The 23,610-nt window shown below is 46.6% G+C and overlaps 1 protein-coding gene across 6 annotated transcripts in view; it reads right to left on the bottom strand.

The window, feature by feature from the left end:
• The window catches only part of NTRK3 (neurotrophic receptor tyrosine kinase 3), a 231,968-nt gene that overhangs the window by 137,018 nt on the left and 71,340 nt on the right, over positions 1-23,610 (bottom strand). For all 6 annotated transcript variants that reach the window (XM_009470065.2, XM_087743749.1, XM_087743748.1 and 3 more), the window contains 3 exons: positions 22,926-22,949; positions 21,972-22,042; positions 20,091-20,193 (listed from right to left, as the gene is read on the bottom strand). In XM_009470065.2, coding sequence (XP_009468340.1) covers positions 20,091-20,193; positions 21,972-22,042; positions 22,926-22,949 — 198 coding nt within the window. The remainder of the gene's footprint in view (positions 1-20,090; positions 20,194-21,971; positions 22,043-22,925; positions 22,950-23,610) is intronic.

Below are 23,610 nucleotides of genomic sequence, written 5' to 3'. Positions count from 1 at the left end.
AAGGCCAAGGCATCCATTTCAGAGACTCTTCCATGCTTCTTTTACCACTTTCCTTTGGAAAAGGGATCTAGATATGCAACCCACAGGTTTTTGATTGCTTATTTGATTCTATGCACCCCATGTTCTCCTTCCAGCATCCTAAATAGTCTTTTTACTTCTCCATTGTTCAACTCTGCTAAATATGCACCACTGGGGATCAACTTCCCCTTCACTCTGGTCTAGCTGCATATTATATATTTAGCTTTTCTTTTCCTTAATCTTTTCTTACAATACATTCCCTGCAGAACCTTAATCATTTTAGTTGCTCTTCTCTGAATTCCTTCCAAAATGCATCAGGCTGAATGTTTTGCAAATTTTCTCTCGTCCCTTCCGGACTGCATTTTGACTAATGCCCATTTTCCTCGGGATGAGAGATATGCCATGCAGGCTGCCTGATCAGGGATGTTCAACCTTCATTACAGCCTGAAGCACTTGGGGGTAGAAAACTCCCCAATTCACAGGGACTGCAACACAACGCATCTTTGAACTTGCAAAACCTAGGCCAGTTTGCAAAGACATCTGAAATCTCATTAACTTCACCATTATTATTATTAGACTCTTTTTATGCACAGAGAAGAATTTTAATTGCCTGGATGTGGAGAGCAGCTTCTATTGTGTGTTTTATAGACCACAAGCAAGGATTCATTTCTACATGCTGCCTTCAATCTGCCTCCAGGAAGGTGCAGCCAGTCCAGAGCCAAGCCCAGGGTGCAAGGAGTTATCCAGTAGCCCCAAATCAACTCATTCAAAGCCCCTTCTTTCTGAGGGCATCAGGGCCCATCCCTCCACGTGGTCACCCTCTGATCATTGAGAGGTGCTTGTTGGGGCTGCTGCCTTCTGTGAGATGATAGCTCAAACCCAAGCCAGCTCAGCTTGGGCAGGTTGCATTATCCCACAAAACAACGGTGTCTTCCCCCAGCATCAGCAGCCCAGGTACGTGCCATGGTGATAACGGAAACAGCAGACAGACCAAGGTTCAACTCGCTGAACAAGGGCCACCTCTGCGGTTAAGGGGGAGGAAGAAATCTCCATCTGCCACGTCTCAGCAGCACAGGCAAAATAACATGCCTGGTGCAGGTGGTACCATTGCCAGAGGATTCGGGACATGAAGGAAGCACACATTGCAATAGATCATCAGCATTAAACATCATATTAGATACACAAACTTCTCCCATCCAAACCGTGTCAAAATAAAAAGAAAAAAAGCTGTATTTCACAAGAAAGGACCTGTGAAGCTGGGAGCTGGCAAGGGGGGTTGTGGCATGCAGAGGTGATGAACGACTGGAGAGAAACCAGCTGCAGTGAGGATGCCAGGTGGGAGCTAGCTGGCCACTCTCAAGCCATGTTCTCCATCAGCAGAAGGTGCCATAAAGTAGCTACAGCAGCCTCAAAGGAAACCATGTTCACTCCATAGCTTCAATAGCCATGTAAGCCCTTAAAGCATTCATTCTCATTGTCATCCCATTCCCTTTACACCAGTTTTATTTCCAAGGAAGACTGGGAAGGGCTGCCTTCTCTCCTTGAGCAAACACCAGCCTCACACAGAAAGCTCTCACATCACCCATGGCTGTCCCTCCACCTATACCATGAACTTGCTTCTTTTTCCTTTTGATACATAAAGACTATTTGCACGCATCCTCCAGAAAGAAGTGTGACCTCAGAAAAAAAAGGGGAAAAGGCAAAAAACTACTGCTCTTGCCTAAAACAAAGCTAAGCTCTGCAGAGTCCAGAGGGAGTGGTGAGCTCCCCCCAACACACACATTTCTGGATATTCTAACCCAGAAAAGCAGCTCCCCATGGAAAACCCTGCTCTTCTCCCACTCCCCCATGCACTGCCTGTCTGTAAACTGCTGGATCCATTTCATTATAACTCACTTCTACTGTGACTGCCAATTATAAAAAATTGATTTTAATAATTTATAGCCTGCCCAGCACCACAGCACTCTGACCACCAACAGGTATCCAAAATGCTGGTTCTGATCTGGAAATCTCTCCATTCAGAGCCAGGGCCTCAGACACCTCAGCAATCGATGCGTCTCGGTGTGGTACCCCAAGAGCCAAGATAAAAGAGATGCTGCTGCTCTTCTCCACACTAATAATGCCACAAAGAGGGCACATTAGCAGACAGCAGCTCCTTCCTTTGAAATTTCCCTCCCCTCCTGGCTCCAACAGAGACTAAGGAGTGAAGATCTAGTCCCTGGGGGGGTTGCCACTGTGTACTGACTTTTAGGGGTGCAATGCTTTTTATTTTCGCTTTTCAGGTGGCAGTTCAAAGGAAAAGGTGTTCACCCTTTCCGCGGCATCTGAACCCACTGCAGGAGGATCCCACAGCATCACCTGCAACACATCCCTGGGTCAGGCAGAGCTGGAGATGAATAGATAAAACACACCAGGATAAACCGAAAGAATAAACACCACACACATACACACAAATATGTAAGCTTGGATATAAATACGCACAGATAAACGCACACCCTCTCAGATGATGCTATCAAATGCACTACTCCCCAAACCTGCAGAGCAGCAGACCATCTCCAAGGTCATATTAACGTGGAAGTAATGTAATCCCATTACCCAGAGTCCTTCTCTCTCTCTTAGTTTCTATGTTGATATTTGCTCTCTTAATTTTAAACACCAGTCGTGTATCTTGTGGCCCAGCCTGGGACCGCTTTGCTCAAGTGGCAGTAAACACATGGCTTAATTCACTCATTCTCCAGTTAAAAAAAAAAAAAAAAAAAGCTTTTCTTGCATGAAATACACACATCCGCCAGCATGATGATCAACACAGGGTGTGCTGAAAGCTGCCGTAACTAACTCGGGCTTGGGGAAAAAACAGAGCACGCAGGGCAGTAAGCAGGAAATCCGTATATACTGCTCTTGTTGGGAGAAAAATATCCAAGTGGCACGTAACTCAGCTGCGAACAACGCATCATGCAAGCCTCCTCGGTGTCAGGGATGCAGCTCAGTGCTTGTGCTAAAGGGTATTTGCTAATTCCCCAGGCGAGGGACAGGGTCATTAAGAGGAAAGCTACACCGAGTGCTTAACACCAGAGGGGAAGCAGGGAGGGAGGGGGAAGCAGCCGGCAAAGCAAGCTCCCAAGAGAGAGGATGGAGGATAGCACGTGCAGGGGCTACCACAGCCCCTCTGCCCCATGGCCAGCAATACTGGTCCACACAAGCCCTCTGCCAGCTTCTTCAGTGAGTTCCATCCTTCAGAGCAGAAAAATCTTTAGACAGTTGGACCCTTGGGGTCACCTTTTAGAAATCTGGCTCCACTTCTCCAGTCCAAGCACTGAATCCCTACCATGCTGGTCACCATCCTCCTCCACTCTCCCAAAACTTTCCTAACCACTCTCTAAATCTTCCTGAAGTTCAGGCCACTGCTCTTTGTCTATTCACCTTCTGAAAACATCTCTAATCTCCTTTTTTTTCCTTTTACTGCCTGCAGAAGGCTGTGATAATGTATCCTCCTTCCATCCTCTCTTCTATCTGACACGATAACAAAAAAGTTTAATAATAACAATCTCCAACAAAGAGCACAGTGAAAGAGCACGGGAAGCACTTCTCATCGGCAGATGGCAGAGAGATCTGCCAGGAACACACATCTCAAAAGACACTGAGCATACGCTTAGACTTCTCCCAAAACCCACACGTGCCACTTTGTGGCAAGCCCATGCTGAGCAAAGGCCACGAGGGTGGTCAATGCGTACACCTGCTCTCCGAGCAAGATGCTCAGGATAGCATTTCAGGATGCTTTTACCCTAAGCATGCTTTCATCTTTGGGTCTCCCAGCCTTTAACCAAGTCTGATGGATGTCCCCGAGGGTCGCTCTGCAGTCAATGGTGAGATACACAGCTCCAAATGCTTCTGCATCTGCCTAATGAGGAACCCGCCCCTCCTGGACAGCCGTGGAGGGTGTCTGCAGTGATTAGTCTCATTAAGCCTCTGCGAAAGCTATGCCAACATCAAACTGATGAACTATCCAAGGCAAACTTGTTAGCAGAGGTTAAATAAAAATCCAGCCTTCGTATTTTAACAGTCTACAAGGAATCATTTCTGCTTGGATGGCCCTTAACTCTTGCACACTCAGGATGGCTCATTCAACTGCCAGTCACAGCAGGAAGCCCATCTCTGTCCCTGAGCCCGTCTCTGTCCCGGTCTTCTCATCAAGACCATACAAACTTACCCACTCTGAGTTACTGTGAGTAAAGCCCTTTTTCTCTAGTTAATGAAACATTTTATTAAGTACCATCCCCTGCTCCCATCATACATACCTCAGGACTCATTAGACATTAAACCCAGGATTGGCGAAGGATGTTAGAGGAATTTCAGTAGGATTTGTCTATTAATTCCCTTCACTACTTTTTAAACTCCCATGCTTAGAAAAATGCTGGCACACATGTCCTTCTGAACAGGTAGCCACTAATGAAATTATCCACCAGCTGCCTATTCAGTAAAGCTCAGCTGATCTGGTAGGATAACCCCCCAAAAAAAGTACTGCCAAGACAGTGGGGCTTGGAGCTGCTGTCACAGCTGGCAAAGGCTGGAGCAGAGGTGCACGACCAGGTCCTCACTCTTCCAGAAGAGCACACACAGCAACCCTCACCTCCCAGCCCACATTTCCCATGTCTGCGGCACGAAGAAAGGCACAACCGCAGCAAAAGCCCAATCTGTGCATTTGTGATAACGCCCCAGAAACAGGGATAAACTACCTCAAACAGATGAGGATTGTTCATTTCTTTATTCTCTAGGAGCCAATATTTACTAAAAATATTTTCATCAGCCTATGACTTCTAGGACATTACGTCTTGATATCCTGAATGCTATCTTTGGTACCACGATGTGTTTCACCCCCTACGCCTCAACAGCTGCAGCACAAGGCATGAATGCAGGCAATGCAGCCTGCAGTGCTCCCGCTCGCTCAAAACACAAGCATATGCACACCTATTTCCAGGCTCGGGACTGATGAGTTAAAATTCAAATCTTCAGTCCTGTAGTAATTCAGGAAGGTGCTGAGATAATTTTGTTGAACCTGATCTGAGCATGATGGAGACACGAGGTTAATAACTGCAGGCTGCCACACAGTTCCTCCTGCTCTGCACTAGCATAGGACAGCCTTTGGCTCTGGAGAGATGGGTTTGTATATTTTGCTTTAGTTTTATTGCTACCTGATGGAGACAGTTGTATGTACTTTCTCAATAATTTAAACTGATAGAGCTGTGCTGGACTCTGTATCAACCAAACCTCTTTGTCAAGGCAACATCCTTCAGTAGAAAGTCTGAAGGACTGCAGTATGTTCAGTGGAGCCACATCCACAGTCACACATCTCCCGTAGCTACTGTCCTTACCAGACAAATAAAAGAAATCAAGATTCAACCAACTTTTCGTCTCCCACACCACTAACCAAAATGGGAAACACCTGCTGCTCCCTCCTCACTCCAGCTTCCTCCTGCCTTCCCCATTCACACCCCAAAAAAAGACGCAAGCACTGCCTTCTCTTCCCCTCCACCACTCAAGAGACACCAGCACACTTAGGAAATCATTAGCACAAATTCCAGCCAAGATTATTTATCCTTAAAGAGCCTGCCAGATAGCAAATCTCCCTCCAGCTGCTCCCAGGCTCTGCAGCTCAGTGCAGATAAATAGGCACCACCAGCTACTAACAACTTCATAAAGCATCTTCCTACCTTTATTCCCCCACGATGCCTGCACGCACGCACGTGTACACGCACACTTGCGCTCTGCGCACACAAAGCACTCAGAGGAGTTTCCTTCTTCCCTGCCTGCTTTGGTAAGGGTGACACGAAGCATTAGTCTATCAAGTAAGTGCCTGGGCTGCTGCATCGCCTCTTCCTCATCCTTTCACATCCTCATTTCTTTTCATCTTCCAACTGCAAACTTTGCAACAGCTTTGCACGTTGTAAAGTGCCATGTGGTCCAAAATGCGCTGTAGATAGTCATTGTGCAGGGGCCATAAATGTGTATTTGTTATTAGTGATGGTGCGCAGGTAATGGTTTTAAACTAAAGGAGGGTAGATTCAGTTTAGATATAAGGAAGAAATTTTTTACAGTGAGGGTGGTGAAACACTGGAACAGGTTGCCCAGAGAGGTGGTAGATGCCCCATCCCTGGAAACATTCAGAGTCAGGTTGGACAGGACTTCGAGCAACCTGATCATGTTGAAGTTGTCCCTGCTCATTGCAGGAGGTTTGGACCAGGTGACCTTGAAAGGTCCCTTCCAACCCAAACCATTCTGTGATTCTATGATAAAGTTTTCAGAAGACACATGTGCCATAGAAGAGAGCTTGGAGATCTCGAAGCATGCGGGACTTTGTATGTACCTGCCAGCTTAGCACTGATACCTGAAAGTAAAATACTTAGCTATGGCTCCTGGGAAAAGATCTCACGTGCTGGGTTAAAGACTGAAGGGTTCTCCGCTAAGAACGGAGGATATTAAAGAACCCGTAAGTTATCACGAATTTGCACAAAACTCTGATGGCTTTGAGAACCACATATGAGTTAAAAAAAAAAAACAAAACCTAAGGGTTTTGCCTGATCCAGGGAAAACGTATAGATTTTTGTCACTGGTTGGAAATCAGGATTTATCCTCAAGGCACAGTTTCAGGCAGCACACTGCCTCCCTGCCTGCATCCAGGAGGGTTTCAAAAGGCTGGTATCAAAGTGGCTTGCTGCACCACGGGTCAGCAGAGCAAACAGGAATTTGAACTAAGGTACCTTTTGCAAAAAGGGAGTTTACACAGTTTTCTGCAAACTGTCTGGTAAGAAAATGCCAGTTTTGGTCTCATACAAATAATTAAAAAAAAAAAAAGAGAGAGGCATCTGGCAGGCATTCAAAGGCCCAGTAGCATGTGTTAGTAAAAGACTCAATCAACAAAGTTTAATAGCACCTCTCCTCTTTTAACAAAAAAAGTAGAATCTCATTCCTTTTTGGTAGATTAACAAAAAGCCTGCCCATACAACTGGTCCCAAAACCACCAGCTGAAACCTCGGCAAAGCTGTGGCAGGAGCGCATCCAAGTGAGACGTCCTTTGCTGAAGCATCCCTAAACCCAATACAGATTTTAGCTTCTCTGTTGAGATGCAGAGGAAGCAACTTTCTTTGGTGTGACCTGATCACAGTGACTTCATCAGAATGTAAATCAATGCCTTTACTTATACATATCAAAAGGTAGGAATGTGCCCTGCTTTATCCTTACAACTTCAGTTTTAATATGCCAGGGTGGAATACACATGCTTTGCTGATGAGGGGTTTTGGCACATGCTGACATCCCATTAACTCCAATATCATGTTAATAGACAGTAGCAGCCAAGAAGCATTACTTGAAATCTTTAAGCAGAAAGACTATGCCCAAATCACTCCTAAATACACCAGCAGCATAATAAACTTAGAAAAGAAACATAGTGAAGACCATAAGTTTTGTTATTAAGAACTAACTAACAATGTGAAAAAGGGGAGAAAAATCTAAAACCCAGCTGTTCTGCAGCAGCAGAGTGGAAGGGGATTTCTGCAGACACCCTTAAGTGAAATAAGGCTGTGTCTAATTTCAATTTCTATCACGACATTTTAGATGAAGGAGACAAAGTAAACAGGAGATAGAAGAATTAATGCTCTTAAAAAAAAAAAAGGAGAGAAAGAGAAAATGAAATAATGGTCAAAACAGCTAAGCAAAGTCCTCCTGGAAAATTCAGCAATTCTTCCTCTCTTGGTCCTACACGCCAAGGGGACAGAACTGTAGCAGTCTATAGAAGGATACTCAGCAAAAGCACTCAGCAGGCCAAAAGGCACGAAGTCTCATTACCAGATGCTGCTACCAATTTAATTCCAAGCAGAGAAACTTGTCTAGAAGGCAGATGTACTGTAAATCTGTAAAGATATTTTCCCTTATGTACACGTACATGGACACATATGCACACAACTTGCATTTGTTCTCCCAGCTGATGTGCAGAAGACATTAATAAGCTTAACTTTAAATTTATAGTAAAAAAATAACAGGAAATATTAAGGAAAAAGTCATTTAAGAGTCTAAATGATAGTGGAATCGAGAGGATGAAGCAGTTGGTCTATAAAAACAAATCACGCTGAACTACCTTCAATGCCTTATTTTCCCCTGATTGAATTACAAAATTAGCCAATGAAGGCTGTAATATATTCGGGCTTAGTAAAGTATTTGATAGTATCTCAGAAAAAACTTCCTTAAAAAATAAATTCAAACTGGCTTGGATATGAGCACTGTTATACAACAGTATTAATAACAACAGTAAATTTGATTTATGTGGCTCTTCCCTACTAGTGCCAGTCTGAGTGGCACAATATGGCAAAGCTTTAAGCCAGAGAGGCTCGCCATGAGGGCTGGTGTTAAGGCTGGGTTTATCTAACATCTTTATTAATTATTTGGAAATGAAAGAAACCTACTGAATTAGCTAAGCTGTTGATGTGTGTCTGTTTAAGGGACAGGGTGGGACTGTAATAATTTCGAACACCACTACTGATGTGATAGTGGCCTAATGACTGAGCAGAGCTGGTTCCTTCTCACCAGCCCCGCAACCTTCTCCTAAGTCAAGCGGCACTGAAGGCCCAAAGTGACATGGGCAGCATGTCCCTTATCCAGTAAACACGGGCAGAAGTAAGAAGACCAAGATGCAGACTTCAAAAACATTAAAGAAAAACAAGTTTTAGAGATAAATCACCAATTTACTGCAAGGCTGAAACCTGGAAAACAGTTAAAGTCCAAATGGGCTGGTGGTGACAGCAGGCTGCAAATGGGTTATGAGCCTGTGAAGGAGCAGGACAGCAGCACCATGCTCTGCACAGAGAGATGTCCCCATTGAGCACTGGGGGACCAAACCTGGGGTAACCCCCAACCCTGCCGGGCACGGAGCCAGGAGCCTCTCGCACACCAAGAAAACTGAGCAAAAAACAACGACAAAAAAATACAATGACGATGCTGGAAGGACTGAGCCCGGATGAAAGAGGGTTTGCATCCACACTCTTATTTAGCGCTGTGGCGAGAGCCAGCTGCAACGACCCCGGGGGCAACCAGCGATGCTGAAGCCAGGGGGATGGGGTGTAAAAGCATGTAATGAATTAAATAAACAGAGACTGAGTAGTTCTCTGGCAGCAAACTGCCCTGTCCCTGGGTCCAGCCCCAGAGCACCTTTGGTGACCAGCACAGAGCAGCACAGGACCCTGCCTGTCACACGTCCTCCTTGCAGCTCTCAGCAGCCGGTTCCCCAGCGTTACACCCCACCGGTGGAAGGGGTGCTTGCCCTGCCCCGCTGCGCCAGAGCCCCTCACCAGCTACTCAGCCCTGCTGCAGCATCCCACTGCTGTGTGCACAGGGATGAGCATGGGAATTTACCCAAAACCCAAATGAAAAAAAGTCAGAGAAACTGATTAAGAAATTGATAAGAAAAAATATTGATCCTAGACCATTGTTACCTCAAAATTATGGGGGTTTTCTTTCCTTTTTATAATGTCAGACATCTGTCCTTCATAAAAAAATATATCACAGCTTAATAAGTAAGACCGTGCTGATTATTACCCCCAACATCAACCAGAAAAAGCACATCATTGCTACAAGTACTTTGGATTAAGAGGTGCTTTGCTTATTTGCATGAACCGTGCACCTGTTGATTGTGGGGAACTCTGGCTCTCTTTTCCTCTTCCCAGAGCAGGACTGAAGCTGGAGCCCAGTGGAAGCACTGCAGCCCCCTGGGCCAGATCCAGGAGCATCCCTGGATGCCATGAAAGGGTGCCAAGGGGCTCCTGAGCAAGAGGCGAGCAGACCCAGCCAGCAGCTCCCACAGAGCCCTGCAGCCTGGGAGGAGAACAGGCAGAAATCAGCCCATCAGGATGCAGCTCCGCATCCACGATCCGCATCTCTGCACGGCATGGTGAGAAACGCATCTCAGCCCAAGGGCAGCAGTGGCATTACCTGCCTCCCCAAGTGCCGGCTCCACTTAGCGTAATGATTATTAAGCCCTGTCAGCAGATATGAAACCAATGGATGCAGCTCCACAGGCAAGTGCTTCGAAAGCCGCCAAGACGCCCCAGCTCACAGGTTTTTGTTATCCATCTGGAAAATTGCGGATGTCACAAGAGCTTTTAGAGCATCAAGATGAAATTGTCTTGTCAGCAACAAAAGGGCCAGTTCTCCCCTGCCCTGATCCCAGCAGCTGTCTCGGTGCCGCAGGCTTCTGCGCAAGCGGCCAGCGTTACATCAGGACACCGATGCCACCGGCGCCGGGGAGCCTCACCAGCATGCTGCCCGGCCCGGAGCTACCATGGCACCGGCATCTCAGCCCATGAATCTTAATCTAAAGGAAAACCAGGGTGAAGAAAAAGGTTATTTTTCTCTTCACACTAATTCACAGCCTCTCATCTGACTCTTGACTGTGTTAGGCTGGGAAGAATTTGCTGTTTGCTGGGGAGGATGAAGCATGCGTTGGGACAGAGAGAAGGTGGAGTTGCAGGTTCACTGGCACCAGCTCCTCCTATAGCTGGTTCAGGTGGAATGAGAAGCAAGCCAAAAAGTTTTTAATCCAAAATCCAAGCAGACCTATCCATTTTCTCTGCCATAACTGTATGTTTTTTCACCCTCTGTGGTTTTTGAAGATGCGGAATTGCTTTGGCTTGAGTGGCATCCAAGGTAGATGTGGCAAAACCACCTTGCCAGAGGCCGTGATTCTCAATGGAGCTGTGATCAAAAATAGCTTTTTCTTTTCTGACCCCTTGTCAGTCACAAAGTGAGGTCTTTCACCAAGATCAGAAGCTATCCGGCAAAGCCACAAAACCACCCCAACACCAGAGTGCGTAGGATGCTGGGCTGCAGCGTAAGGGTTCTGATGTGAAACAGCCCCTTCCAGAAGAGGCTGGTAACTCCTGCAGATGCTAGGCTGAGGTGAAGAAAAACTTTTCTGCAGCTAGCAGGTTCTGGCAGATACAGGGAGCAAAGAGGTTGTGAGACACAGAAGACAGCCATGAGCGCCAGCTCCACGCTTCTCTCACACCACAAGCCTGAGAGCAGAGGGGAGATCCTGCAATATGGCCTTGAGTGTGGAGCAGAGCACGTTGAAGGCTGATGCCTGGGCTGGGGTGAGTTTTCATGGGTACAGTAAGCACCATTCCCAGCATAGACCCGGTCCACTTGGTACCCCTCAACGCACCCTGATGGCAGCAGTATCTCATAAACAGAGCCCAAAGGAAGACCTGTGGCCAGTTTACGTGGCCACAGGCAATGAGATCTCCTGGGTCCCTTTCCTGAACCACAAGCCAAGTTCAGGGTAACACAGCATTCCATCCTCTGTCCTCCTTCTGTGCCAGGGCCATGGCACCAACTGAAGACCATCATTCCAAATAGAAACTGGATTGTAACCCTGCCCCTCAGACACAAAATATGAGAATCTGAATGTGATTTTTTCCTACGGTGCACAACATACTACCCAGCTGCCTTGTGTACAGGCATTATCTTCTGGTCCATTGATTTTTAATAGCATAGTTGTAGATCGAAATGAGATGCCTGAGCATCACATGGGGTCCTGCACCGCTCCCACCTTCATCAACAGACATTAAATGCTGATGCTGATGGGGTTTCTTGGAGCTGTCCAGGGTACAGCCAGGTTTGTTATTGCACCACAAGAAACAGAAGTTGGAGATGGAACAAGCCCATTAGATCATCAGATGCTCCAGTGCTCTCTACAATTTGCTTCCTCAGTGCTTTCACCAGTTGAAGCTTGAACAGCCCAAATGACAGTCCCTATCCGTTCCCTTATTCTGCTGTCTCCAAATTTCTAGGTACTCCTTCAAGCACGTTCAGCTCAGGTTCAGAACCAAGCAGCACTGTTCTCTTCATTTTTTACATTTGTCGTCACAGCTCCCAAACACTTCTCTTGTCAATCCTGCTGTTTAAATCACAGTTACCCGTCCCTTGACAAAGAGCAAAGCCCTCCTGCTCCAGGGTTTAAGGACAAAGTGCCAGACCTCAGCATCCCTGGCTAAACACCACATGAACGAATGACAATCCTCCAGCAAGTCACAATGAGGAGGTGATGAACCCACCAGGGACATCCTCCCAGAGGGCCACTTATCAGCATTAACAGTAGCAAAACCTTTTTCAAAGAATAATTGGACAACTGCGGTACAGACAAACTACAATTAAAATACTAATTAAAGCCCTTTGCTTCTTCCCACACTGCCCTGCACCTTATTAAAGCCATGTCAAGGTTGACACGTAGTTGTGTGGTTGTTAGCTGCCTTCAGAGAGGCGCAGGAGAGCACACAGAATGCAAGGCTTGTGGAGATGATACCTCTTCATCAGATTAGTTATACTGGTTAAAAAAAAAATAGCCTGTCCTGCTGCTGTATGTGGTACCTGTTCTGGGGATAAACAGAATTATTCTGGCTCAGTGCTATGAATCCGGCATCTTTCACTAAGCCACATGAAGACAGACAGACACCATCAGATCAAGCAGCAGAGACAGGTTGGAGCCATGGAGGCAAGGAGGGGGCAGGCAGGAGCATCACTGCCGCGGAGAGGAGCCCACTGAGGATTAGCACCTTCTGCAAGGTCCTTGGGGGAGGCTGCTCAGGTGACTGAGCCTGGGCAATTTCCCAGTTGTGGAAAAGATGTATGCAAGCAGTTGGATGAGGAATTGGGGTGACTCAGTTGCTCCTGAATGGTGAGTGGATGAAAGACATCTTCCTAGCCCTGCGGTGTGAAGGAAGCAGCCATGGCTTATTCTCATCTTCTCCCTCCTCGAGGCTGTGCCCACCACGTACGCAAAGGCAGAAGCAAGCACAGTGCTGCAAGCAGCAGGGTCTCCAGCACTGCCACTTGTTAATGCTTTGCTGGTGGAAAAGCTGACACTCTGAGCCTGGAACAGGGACAGCTTCAAAAAAATTATTAAAAAAAAAAAATTTCAACATCTTTCTACTACCTTGGCTGGGAGTTCACATCACATCGAATCACAGGTAAGATGAGGGTCACCCGCGTAGCTTTTGACATTGCAACGTGAGAACCGTTTGCGAAAGCCAGCAGCAAGACACCTGCTAACACAGAACTGCCCCAGGCATACGCCGACCATGCTGTGGGGCTCTTTCAGGGCGAGCGGTGCACCCAGACTCCAGCACCCAGCTGGTGACCAGGGCAAATCTGTGTACCCACAAGCAAGGGAGGTCACGCACAGGGAGGAAGAGCCTGCAGGAAACGTGGTGTGAAGGAGGCCTGGGGCTTCTCAGGTCACCTGAAAACTACTGATCTGACTTTTTTTAACTGCTTTTAGTAGTTGCCCAAAATAGACACTTTGGTTTTGTAAAAGCAACTGAAATAGGTAATGGCTGGTCAGTGCACTTTACATTGCCTTTATAAATAATCTATTAATATTTCTGGGAGTGGTAAAATGTTTTATTTCTAGATCTAAATAAATCCTGATCTTCTGCTAACCATTTCTTCCACAGTGTCATTCTCCAGCCCCCCTGGAGGCATCTCTCCAGCCAAGGGTGGCTCCTTGCACCTTCAGGCAGCAACAAGTGCCAGTACCACCCCATCTTTCAAAGCCTTCACCAGACTAATGCCACCTGGGACCGAAGGATGAGGGGCATGAGCCTTAACTGCTGGCATGAGAGCAGATCTGCTTTTGCAGAGAGGAGAGGCAAAAGCAGGTGCCTTATTACAGCACCCCAAGGGAGAGGGGGGAGCTCTCGAAGGTTTGCCAAGGAGCCCAGGGCTGCACAGCAGCTTTCCCTTGCTGCCGCCATACCAGTTACGGACTGCATGGCTTAGCAGAGGGTGAGGCACTTATCAGTTCGAAGAGCTTTATGCTTTATCACCTTGAAGGCACTAAATAAATAAATAGCACAGCTTGCACTTCAGCAGAGTATAAACAGGCATTTATAGAAAAAAGCCCCAGTGAAACCACATGCCCTTTCAATCCACTTCCCAGGCAAATAAAACCAAGTAACATCAAGCGCAAGAAGTATATCAAGGGGCTTTTCAAACAAACAGAAGGATACCAACAAGAAAAAGCCCTGATCTCCAACAGCCCCATGCGGTCGCTCTGCCCACGTGTTTCAGGGGGCTCAGCCCCTCGGCACCACTGGGCTCTGCACATCACACACCCAGGCTCAAAGAAAGCAACAGCAATCAGTCCCCCTTTCCAGTTCATTAGCATGGCTCACCGTACATCCCTGAGCCACCATGGTTAGCCGTGGCTTTTAATGTATGGCTGTTTCTCTCTCGTAGCCGTGCCACGCTGGCTGATATTACTTTGCTCTCTCGTTCTTCCTGCTCCTGCTACATGGCAGGCTCCCTGGAGGATGAAATGAAAGGGGCCTGATCACAGATTTCTCCTGAGCAACTAACCCTTAAGGTGCAGGCTCTCCAAGCTGCAGAGTGTTTGTTCATTCCTATACAGCTGCAAACAAATAATCAGGGAAAAACAACTAGTGCATGATTATAGCCAAGCTTGGCCAAGGCAACATGGGTCAGAATTAAGCCTCATCTGAAAGGTAGGTCATGGCTCCTGTATATTATTTCTTTTCCCCCTTTAAAGCTGCAATGATAATTGCATGATGAGGAGGAGAGAAAAAAAAAAAAAAAAAAAAAAACAAAAACAGAGAAACAAAAAAACAAACCAACAAAAGCAGAAAGCCAGGCACCTAAGATATCTTTGCAGGAGCTGGTGCTCTTGAATCAGAACCCTGAAACTGTTCTGCAATCGACTCAGCGGACAGTTACCATCTGTTTATGGAAAAAAATGTTAATAACCCCCAATCATAATCAAATAGGCAACCACTTTACTTTAAGTACCCATTAACTAATGCTAAATTACAATGGAACAGCTCTGCAAGTACTTCTGACATCCACATGCACATCAGCAGTGCCAGCACTTTGATCAGGGCTATTAGAACAAATACCAAATGAACTGATAGTGATGTGATTCCTCAAACATTACAGAAAGCGTGGGCTGTATTTATTTACTGTTCTTTTGCTTCTCCCCCACCTCCTTGTTGTTTCTGCCTCTTCAGAACAAAAATACGTATATGCCTGTGTAGATGCACGCACCACCCACCACAGCAGATCCCGTGAAAGCCTGGTCCCCTGTGTTTTGTTTTTCTGTCCAAGGCTGAGCTTCCATATGGATTCTCTGATGCCCAGAAAGGCTCGAGGCATTTCCATCAGTGGGGCAGCACCCAAATTGTCATCCTCTATTTATCCCCCTTATTTCCATGATGCCTGTAAAGGCATCTCTAAGTCCTTTCCCGCTCTCCTCTGGGTGGAACTGGCTGGCAGATACAAAAGCTGCAGCAGAGAAAGGGAAAAACCAGGCAGGCAGAGCTGTACACACGTTTGCAACGCGTGCAGAGAGGCAGCGCGATCATACATCTTATTTCTTTAGGAAATCTGATTAAAAAGCAATCGACTCTTTGCCAACTGTAACCAAGTCTGAACCATTAGCTGACACTGTCTCTACCTGAGGAAGAAACCTTAATTTGGAGAATGCAAGTAGTTTTTAATCTCAGAGCCTAGAAAACAGTTCATCTCAGCAAAATGACAAGTGGTCTTGTCTCTGGATTTTCTCTAGCATCTTTCTCCCTGTATCTCTGTAAACTCAATTTTTTCTAATTTTTTTTTTAAAGTTGTGCAGCACCAGGAATATATCACACAAATATGCATGAGTACACGTTCCTTATCCCTAGGCACTTGCAAAAGTAACAGAAAACAAGCAAAAGCAGCATATATTTCAGTCCATCAACCTAAGCATTTACATGGCCTCCATCGCTGTGCCATCCGAACATTTTGTTAGTCCCAGGACTTTTCTGTGCTGTTATTATTGTTTTATGAAATTTCATTTTTGTTAGTCTCAGGACTTGCGTGTGGCTTTTTTATTATATTATGAAATTTCATTTCCTGTAATCTGCTGGGATTAAACTTTGATGGGAAGACTCAGGTTTACGAGGCTTGTGGTGACAAGCCTGACCCCAGAAGCTGAGGTGTAAAACCCTCCACCTCCAGCGGGCGGTCAGGGAATGCACGAAACTGAGCTAAGAGCCGGAGCAAGCAAAAACGGAGTGCAGGATGCTGGACTCCTTACTCCCATGCGGCCTATTCCACCTGTAAAACCCACTCCCCTGGGACACAGCAATACACCAAAGTGCCCTGATTCCCAATTCCTTGCTCTGTTAGATCCCATTCTTCTTCCCACACTAATATAAGACTTTAAAAAGCATCTCAGCTCCCCGCCTGGATACACCACCCTTTAGCAAACGGTTGCAGCCCATGTTTGCGACTTCATCGCTTCTCAGTTTTTGCATTCACTTTTCCTGGCGGTTTCCCCTCCGCTCCTTCCGTGTTGCCCATGTAGCACCACGTTTCACAAATAGGCGCTTTGTTTGCCATTTTCCTGCCACCTCTGCCACTCCAGCTCCAGGGATCCCCCAGCCCCCCCCGCAGCTGCTTCAGCCCACCCCTATCCGCCCCCAGCTACAGGAGCCAAAGTCGACAGGCGGCCAGAAAGGGGATCTGACCTCTGCCATCCCATGTTAATGAAAGCCCTCTCTGGAGGGAGAAGGGAAAGGCGAGGAGGATGGCATGGAGCCAGCCTCCGCGAGATCAGCCGAGGGACGCCAAGGAGCCAGGAGCACAGCGCGTCAGAGCTCCCTTCACAAGGAGCCTTTGTTGATGCCACCGCTCCAGCCCATTGACGGCGTGCTTGGCAGCGCAGGCTTTTCCACCGCTTGGCTGTTGACTGTATCAGTAGCCGGGTCATAATCAGAGTGGTGGCTCTGCCAGGACTCTCGTGCAATGCTCCAAGGGTGTGCTACCAGCCAGAAGAGGACAAATGTGGACACACTATCTTCTCGTAGTCCTCCCCCAGCCACGTGCCCCGAGATGCAGTGACTTTCTTTTCAGTAAAGGCAGCTGGGATGTTGGACACATTTCAGCCCATTAGTCCACTTTTAAGACTGGTGGGCAACCCAGTACGCTGGCCCAGGAGGACTTTCCAGTCCAACCTGACATCCAACCTTGTCGGTCCAAGTCTACCTCTCTCCCTCTAGGAGATAAACCATCTGCTTAATGCTAGGAGATGCAGGAGGAAAAAGATGTGCTCAGAGAGGCTCACGAGGTGCTTTGGATAACGTGTCCAACATGAGCACACAATGTTCTGCATCCGTGACAAAAACAACAGGAAAAACCTGCTCCTGCAGGCCTGCCAAGCTGGGATTTCAACAACAAGTGGCAGCATATCAGCTGGCGACAAACAGCTCCTGATTCACGGAATGATGCACTTTCCCAAAAAGACTCAGGGTTTGGATTTTTTTTTCTTGGTAAATGATAACATGCTAGGTGCCACACAGGATGGCTCCTGCCCAAGAATTAACTGATAATGAGGGACCTAGAGGAAAGTGTTGGCTAAACGAGATTTGGAGGTGGTTGCCAGCTGCACTGTCCCATACAGGATGTCAGAATAAGATAGGACCTGTTTGTGAACCCCTGGAAGAGCAGCTCAGGACCACTCAGTAAAGTGATTTGATGATTTGCACAAGGTCATCACCTCATGAGCAGAAAACCTCCAGGGAGGAGAAAAGGAACAGCAGCCCATTAGCAGAGTGAAAGAGGGGACACCAGGGAAAGAGACAGCAAGCACAAACACAAGCTTCAAGGTATCACTGCCAGATTGGGACCAACTGCAACAGCTTGGCTGAGACCCTAAAGCAACCAAAGGCAAGAGTAAGGCTCTGGATTTGTGGACCTGCAGAGCAGCAAGAAAGGAGAATTTAAAAACTGCATTTTGGAAAGCGTGCAGGGGACTGTGACGTTTCTTGGGGGGGTGAGAAATAAATAAGCTACAGCTGCCAGGGCAGACCATGGCCAGGGTACCACCAAGCATCCCAGCCACTGCAGGTGAATAGAAGCGTTACCTTTGTGTTGTGAATGAAAGTGATGAGGTTTGGTAGCAAGCCTGATGCAAAGAAGGGAGATACAGGCTAAAGATGCAGAGACTGATGGCATGGCAGTTGACAACGGTGCTATGGCTAAAAGAAAAAAGTGTAGGCAGAAGAGATACTGGGGAAAAGCAGGAGGCTCAGAGCAGGTAAAGCCATGTGCTAGGAAGACTGTCCACAGGGCAGGAGGATCTGCAGCCTCCAATGGGGAGCAGACCTTAAGCAGTGTGAGTAGGCTGCCCATGGTGGTGCCGATGACACTTGTGACTCATTAAAGAGTTATCTCCCTGGTTTTAAAGATGTATTTAATTTCTGTCATCTCCATCTCTCCAAACAATGTCATCAATAAAACTTTTAGAAACTCTATAGGGCTGTGGTTTCATATCAGAGAAGAAATACAGCATGAGGAGGAGGAAAGCAGGCTTTTCTGGCTAAACCTTTATGCCTTCCAAAAACTGCACACACAAGGGCCCATCACAGCACCCTTCTGGTTTCTGGGAATGCAGAATGCCCACTAACATACTTATCCAAACACCTCTGAACACGTACACACACCTGTTCACTAAGTCTGGTTACTCACATAAGCTTCACACCTTTTTGATTCTTCCATTAGGGTCAGAAGTTACTTTTCCTTTTTATATTTGTATCTCTAAGCCCCATCAGTGGCAAATGCCCAAGCACTTCCAAACTGTTCTGACACATCCCTCCAGAAGGCACGTAACATCATCCCAATTTTACAGATGGGGAAATTAAAGCAGAGACAGAGGTTAAGACAGCTAATTGCCTACGGACACTAAGTGAGTCAGTAGAAGAGCTGGGAATTGATCCCAGGAACCCTGTCTTCCATTCCTCTACTCCACCCACCAGTCAGTACACCCTAGCAGATGGTTCTTATCATTGGACATATGGACTAAATATTGCTAAGTTGGTGTAGAAGATTTGCTATTTAATTAAATGTCCTGTCTTTCATCTTCCTAGGATGCATAGGGGAAACTCCAGCCAGAATCCCATCTGGACCCACTCAGGAAATGTCTCTAAAGGAAACAAAGCCCTAGGCAGGCACAAGAAATGTTCCCAAACCTATCAACCTGCCCTGCAAAGCAGACCCCAGCAAGGCCAGGAAATAGGCTGCGACTCAGGAGCTCATGAGCCAGAAGCTTGTGTTCATCAAAGTCTGGCTTCAAATGGTGTATGCATGAGCCACCAATTAGGCTTGAAACTACTTTGTCAGGTGAAGGCTCTTCCTCCAGCCCTCACTGGGCACCACCAACGCTGTCCAACTGGAGATACCAGCAGAGTCACAAAAAGCAGATGGCACAGAGTCATCTACTTTTGGCATTAGCTCTATCACATCACAGCACTGGTGTTGGTAGGACAGAGAGACCATTTCTGCCTGGCAAACATCAGACACCTCACTTTCCAATCACTACCAAGAACACTTGAAATAGCTCCTGAAGTGGTTATTCATGATGCAGAGGAGAAAACCTTCTAACAAAGAGGAAGCAGAAAGAGACCTTCCACATCACTGAAAGACAGGTCAGCAATTGCTTTCCCAGCATGGATCTTACAAACTTACAGCAGCGTCTTGGTCCCCGTTCACAGACAGGCACAGAATGGGTGCACCTGCTTTTCCAACAGAACCCAAACCAATTTCACATTCACCTTCATCTCCCTTCACACCCTGCACTCTGCACCCAGTGCGATGCAAGGGGAAACCCATGCATCATCAAGTCTGCAAAAAAGATTTAATCAAAGAACATGCCCTCTTGAGTACACCTCTCTCAACATAGAGCTGGAGGGAGCAGGCTCAAAGCTCTTCTGGGCAACCTGCAGATGCAGTTATGTACTGATAAGGAAAACACATGCATACTTCTGCACAGCAGAAGCACATACAGGTGAGAACCACCAGCCTGTACGTCTCTCTTACTCTCTCAACAAACAGAAGAGGGCTGGACAACGTTCTCTTCACCAGGCTTTGCACCAATACTGACAATGTAGGAATAAAACCACAACACCTTTCCACGGGTGCTATAAGAGCCGGGCAATCCTGGAAGGTGCCTCCTGCTAGAGGAAAGCAACTGCACGTACCTTTCATCCCAAACTTGGACCGCCGGCCATACTTGTTGATCATAATAAAGAGGACGACCAAGAGGACACAAGCAAAAGCTGCCAGCCCAACTGCTATGGAAACCTGAAAGGAAAAAGCCTTAGAGTCAAGACAGAAGAATTTAGGAGTCTAGATTGGAAATACAGCACCTCCTTGCCCAGTTAACCTTTCTGTAGGCTCAGACCATCTGCTGCAGCCCTGTGGATATCAGCTGTGGAGGAAAGTACATGCGAAAGCAAATGGCTCTGGCACAGCTTGGAAGCATCACAGGCTGTTTGCAGGACTGGGAGGTTTGGGATCTCCCTATCAGTGATGCTGTTCTGGCACCAGTTCTCTCCAGCCTCTCACTCCATGCATCTGCAGGGTAGGAGGACCTCTGCTCCAATGTCTGGGCTCTCCCTTCACTGCACCACATCATGAGCCTCCATTTGTGACATCACCACTGTGTCATGATGTCACAACACTAAAGCTATACTAACCTGAGCTGGGCACACACAGGAGCAGCAGAAAACTCTTTAGAAAGAGCAACTCTGTCTCCATCCAAACATCCCTCAGGACAAAGAATGAGAGAAAATAACACACCACAAAAAGAAAACAGAAGAAATTAAGTAGAACTGTTTTGTTTTTTTTTTTCCCCAAAAACATTTGGTTTTCCTAAAGCCTCTAATGGTTCCCTATTTATTGTAATTTTTAGTAGTAAATATTTATACTACAACAGTATCCAAAGTCCTTCACTGCAACTGTAGTTCCAGTGTCAGCGTACAAGCATAGGAAAGAAAACCTCCTTGCCCTAAAGGGTTTACAATCCCAGGCTTATTTTAATATTTACGAATGTTTATTCCTTCAAGTCTTTGCTCGAGATACTTTTATTGCATTGATGTAAACAACAATTTCTTTGGCATTTGTCCAATTGTTCTCCTGTACTGTGTCTTGTGATGCATTTAGACTTCGCTTCCTTTTACAAAACTCTATTCTGCTATAATAGAAAATACATCATTTAACCAAGAAAAAGTAATTTCATTTTGCAACCCTTTTCCCTGCCCTTGATACATTAGCTATGATATTTTTAAGTTTTTTATTTTACCACACTCTATTTTCATTCCCCAGCTTATTTTCTGTGCTTTATATTTAATAATCAGTGCACATTATTACTCCAGTCTCACTGTTCAAAGTTTTCACTTCAGTTATAGGAGACTTTCAGTTCGATGAGAACTGAAATCAAGGTGGATTGAGTTTTGTTCATTCTGTTAACACCTGGTGAGTTTCAAAATCTTAAAACTTTCACAGAATTAGAGCAATTGTGTAACATGCTAATTTTTTTCCCCAATACTTATACACAAATTTTTTTTCTTTTTCTACTTGGATTCTGCAGAAGAAAGACAATGTTGAGATCTGATAAGCTGTAGGCTTTCTTTCCCTTTTCATTTTTGGCATGCCCTGCAGAACAGGAGAGAGGGCAAACTGGCATTGACGGAATTAAATCAAGCTAAGTCTGAGCCCCTCACAGAGCTAAACTTAACAGCTCGATAACAGTCGGAAACACAAAATTGCCTGTTTGTTTGTTCTCTGGGTGCTACTTTTTTGGAGTGAGAATTTCTGACCCTGCCAGCAGCAACTTCACAGGATGCCTTATTTTCAAAGAGCTCCCTGGTTCCACACTGCAGACCCAAGAGGATCAGATGGTTCATGTCAGTATTTTACTTGCCTGACACAAGCCACAAAATCCTTCTGATTGTTGTCTTGAGTCATAGAGGAAGAGATTTTCCTTGCAAACATCTCAAAACAGCACAGGAATGTAAATACTGAGTCATCAATAACAAGAAATGCATGCAAAACAGTGTAGAGAAGAGGACAGGACTCACCCCAAAGGTGTCCTCCTCAGGTTTGTGGGTCACAGTGATCGGTGGGGTGGGACTCACTTCATAATCACCAACTGAAACCAAAACACCAAAGACAGAAGATTCAACATGGCTCGCATGGGACACCCAAGGCACCAGCACATCCCCAATGGCAGCACCTGACCTAACGAGATCCATTTCACCCCTAACAGAGGCTGCAACTTTCTATTTCAGAAGGCACCAAAATCAACCATCAGAGAGTTCTCTGTGCACATCAGCAGAGAAAACACAGACCAGGACAACGCTGATGTCACTCCAGCCTTGCAAACGAAAAACATTTAGGTGCCTGGTGTCCTAGGGTGGGTGGCCTCCACTCCTGAGCCATCTCCTAGAGCTTTCAAAAATCTACTGGGCTAAGTAGGGTTAAAACACAAGACTGACTCCAGCAGAACTTGATCGAAAGAAACAGTTACTTGGATGTTTTTTGGAGGGGGAAGGAAAACAGAAAGAATCTGTTGAGGAAACATCACAGAAATTGAGTCCTGCTTCTCATCCCAGTCTGCACTAGAGAGCGTGTTGTAAATGGGCCACGACACACAACTGCTTTGGGGACTGGCCAGCCTGCATCTAGTTAAGACCTCTTCCGCTACACCACAACCAACCGGTTAGAGTTTCAGTGGTATTTGTCTCCAGCCCTGCCATTTAAGACCTCAAAGACTGTCATTTCCACTATAGGACCTTCTTCAGGACATCACTAGAGGGAAATGAGCATCTCCTGGGCTCTAGAGATTGCCCAGCTGAATAAAAGTTCCCCGGCCATCTTGCTTGTGCATGTGGAAGCCAGAGCTTTGTGCAACCTTCTCCAACCTGCTTTTGGCTTCCTGATTTTTCCTCCAGGAGCATGTAAGTCACAAGGGGAGGTGGGGGAACCACAAAAACAAAACACCCACAGTATGCAAAGAGCAAGGAGACACTTACTTGAGACAAAGTTGTCCGTACTCTCTGTGGAAAGGAGAAAGAGAGAAGCAACAGGGTTAGCAGCATAGCAAAGGGACAGTGGTCTCATGCCCAACCCACCTCAGACACACTCCACTACCCCAAGGAGCCCAGGAAACCAAAACTTTTCATGTTTTGTCCTGTTGGGCAACTGTAACTGGAAATTGCAGCACATGTGCCAGCAGGACATGCTGGAGGTCAGGATGGAGAGCACAGGGGTAGCTGTGCAGAGCCTTGGGCTGAAACAGGAGGGGAGGGATGCTACTGCAAGGCCAAAATGGAGAACAATTAGCAGCACACTAACCAAACTTTTGAATGGTCATTAAACGATCCTGCTTTCAGCAGGCGAGCAAAGTTCAACAGACACACGGGGCTCAGCAGGATGGAGGCGAGAGAAGCAGATTTTGCCTTACATGGCAGCGTTCACCCAAGGACAAAGTCCTACAAGGATGAGGACCAGCTCCCAGGGACGAGAGCCCAGCTTGGGACAGAGGGTTAGAGAAGACCTCCTCTGACCTCCTTTTCACGAGCCACTCAGAAAAACTAATAGCATCTGAAATGGACATGGAGGCTGTGGCTGTCCTAGAACTGCCTCTTGCCCAAGACAGCCACGCCAGTGCCTGCTGTCAGCCTCTTGACTGCTCCAGTCTATTCAGTAAAGTCATCT

This window comes from Nipponia nippon, unplaced genomic scaffold (genome assembly GCF_047370975.1).
Source record: "Nipponia nippon isolate SJK-2023a ecotype South Korea unplaced genomic scaffold, ASM4737097v1 scaffold_9, whole genome shotgun sequence".
Classification (NCBI taxonomy): domain Eukaryota; kingdom Metazoa; phylum Chordata; class Aves; order Pelecaniformes; family Threskiornithidae; genus Nipponia; species Nipponia nippon.
This window is presented reverse-complemented; position numbering and strand designations above follow the sequence as displayed.